General features: G+C 53.2%; 1 protein-coding gene across 1 annotated transcript in view; it reads right to left on the minus strand.

Annotated features, from left to right (window-relative positions):
• NIPAL2 (NIPA like domain containing 2) overlaps nt 1-1411 on the minus strand; it is a 50883-nt gene extending 49472 nt beyond the window's left edge. Inside the window, exon 1 of the mRNA XM_035893908.1 lies at nt 1307-1411. Coding sequence (XP_035749801.1) covers nt 1307-1411 — 105 coding nt within the window. The remainder of the gene's footprint in view (nt 1-1306) is intronic.
• Nucleotides 1412-1616: the final 205 nt, after the last annotated feature.

Below are 1616 nucleotides of genomic sequence, written 5' to 3' on the forward strand. Positions count from 1 at the left end.
GAAAGAGCCCCCGTGTGAAGACCTGAAACTGGGCTGATCCACTGAATCACAGCCAGTATAGCTGGGAATGGAGGGAGGAAATGGTTTCTTGTATTTCCAAAAATGTAAAAGGTGAAAATGAGGGCAGACAGCAGAATTTAACTATTGGGAAAATTAAGGTTGGTAGCAACACATGACCCATAGTTACCCATTACCTGCTCCAAAGCCTCACCTCTGCAAGTAAACAGAAGCACAGAAAACCAATCTCACCCACGGATACCCAAGCAACACTAAAAAATTGTTCAGGTCTTTCCACAAAACTACCAGGCTTAAAACACAGCAATCCTGTACAAGAAATACAGGAGCAGGGCTGGGATGTTTTGCAAGCAAACCTATAACCCCACCATGATGTGCAGGTGGGTGCCCCCCTGCCAAGGGAGTTCCCTATTGCTGCCTTCCTCTGGCAGCACTGCAAGCACTCCCAGCCCTGGGGCCCTAAATCCCAACTCCACAGTAACCCTTGGCTCCACGGTCTTGTCTCCCATAAAATATCCCAGCTCTGGTCCTGGGAAGCACTGCCACCAGCCATCAGCCAGGAGTCCTGCTGCTCCAGGGACCTGAGCACAGGAATTCACAGTTTTCCTTCCATTTGAGAACAGGGGGCTGAGAAATGCCTCCTGCCATCTGGATATTGACCCAGTAGCAAATGCAGAATCCAGAGGGGAAAGTTTTTGGGACCTTCCCCGGGTTATGACCTGCTACTGGGCTGCTCTCAGAGAAAGGAGAGCAGTTTAGTTGCAAGCCATTTTATGCACAATTTATACCAATACTTTGCATCGTAAAAAAGTGCTTTGCTTCTTATGCAGTGAAAAACAAGAATGTTGAGTATCCTCCAATGCCTTCTAGTTTGGAAAGCAAAAAGCAGGGAAAAGGTAAAGGGTTTAATCAACCTCCAATTCATTTTTATTGTTAGCAGATGCTACAACTTGCTAGTTCTCAGGGGTTGCTTCAGTCTCTCTCTTGCAGTTGCCCAAATACATTGTCAGCGCTGACAGTGACAGAAACACCGATGACAAAAAACAGCGATGCTCTAGTGCAGAACAGCGCAGCTCTCTGCCCGGTTCCTGCTCAGAAAGGACAGCTTGGAGGGGGAAGCCAGGGCGGCGGGGGCTGGACAACGGCGGGAAGGGGGAGCAAGTGTCAGCAGCAACGGGTGCTGGAAGGGGCTCTTCAGAGGACAGTGGGGAGAGGCTGAAATTATTCTCCTGCTCTCCCCAAGCCCACTCATTGCTGGGCCCCAGCATGCTGCTGCACAGCGGGCACTTACCTTGTGTGTGCTGTACCAGGGGCCAGAGAGGGGCCCGCTCCCGGCATCCGGCCCCCCAAAGGATGCATTCCAGGATGACCACTCTGAAACGGGGAGGATGCCCATGTCCGTGCCCTCAGGCCCCGGCCACTGGCCACGCCATGCGCTGTCACACCAGTGGGGATGGGTGGCTGTCAGGAGAGGTGGGGACTGACCCAGGACGTGGCACTGGCTTCCTGGCGTGGGAACGGCTGCTCGAGTGGGTCACCCCACACACAGGCGTGTGCAGCCAAGGGCTGCAGCTGCCGGTGGGCACCAGGAGACCCTCAGC

The sequence above is a fragment of the Egretta garzetta genome, unplaced genomic scaffold (assembly GCF_000687185.1).
Source record: "Egretta garzetta isolate BGI_Z169 unplaced genomic scaffold, ASM68718v1 scaffold154, whole genome shotgun sequence".
NCBI classification, from domain to species: Eukaryota; Metazoa; Chordata; class Aves; order Pelecaniformes; family Ardeidae; genus Egretta; species Egretta garzetta.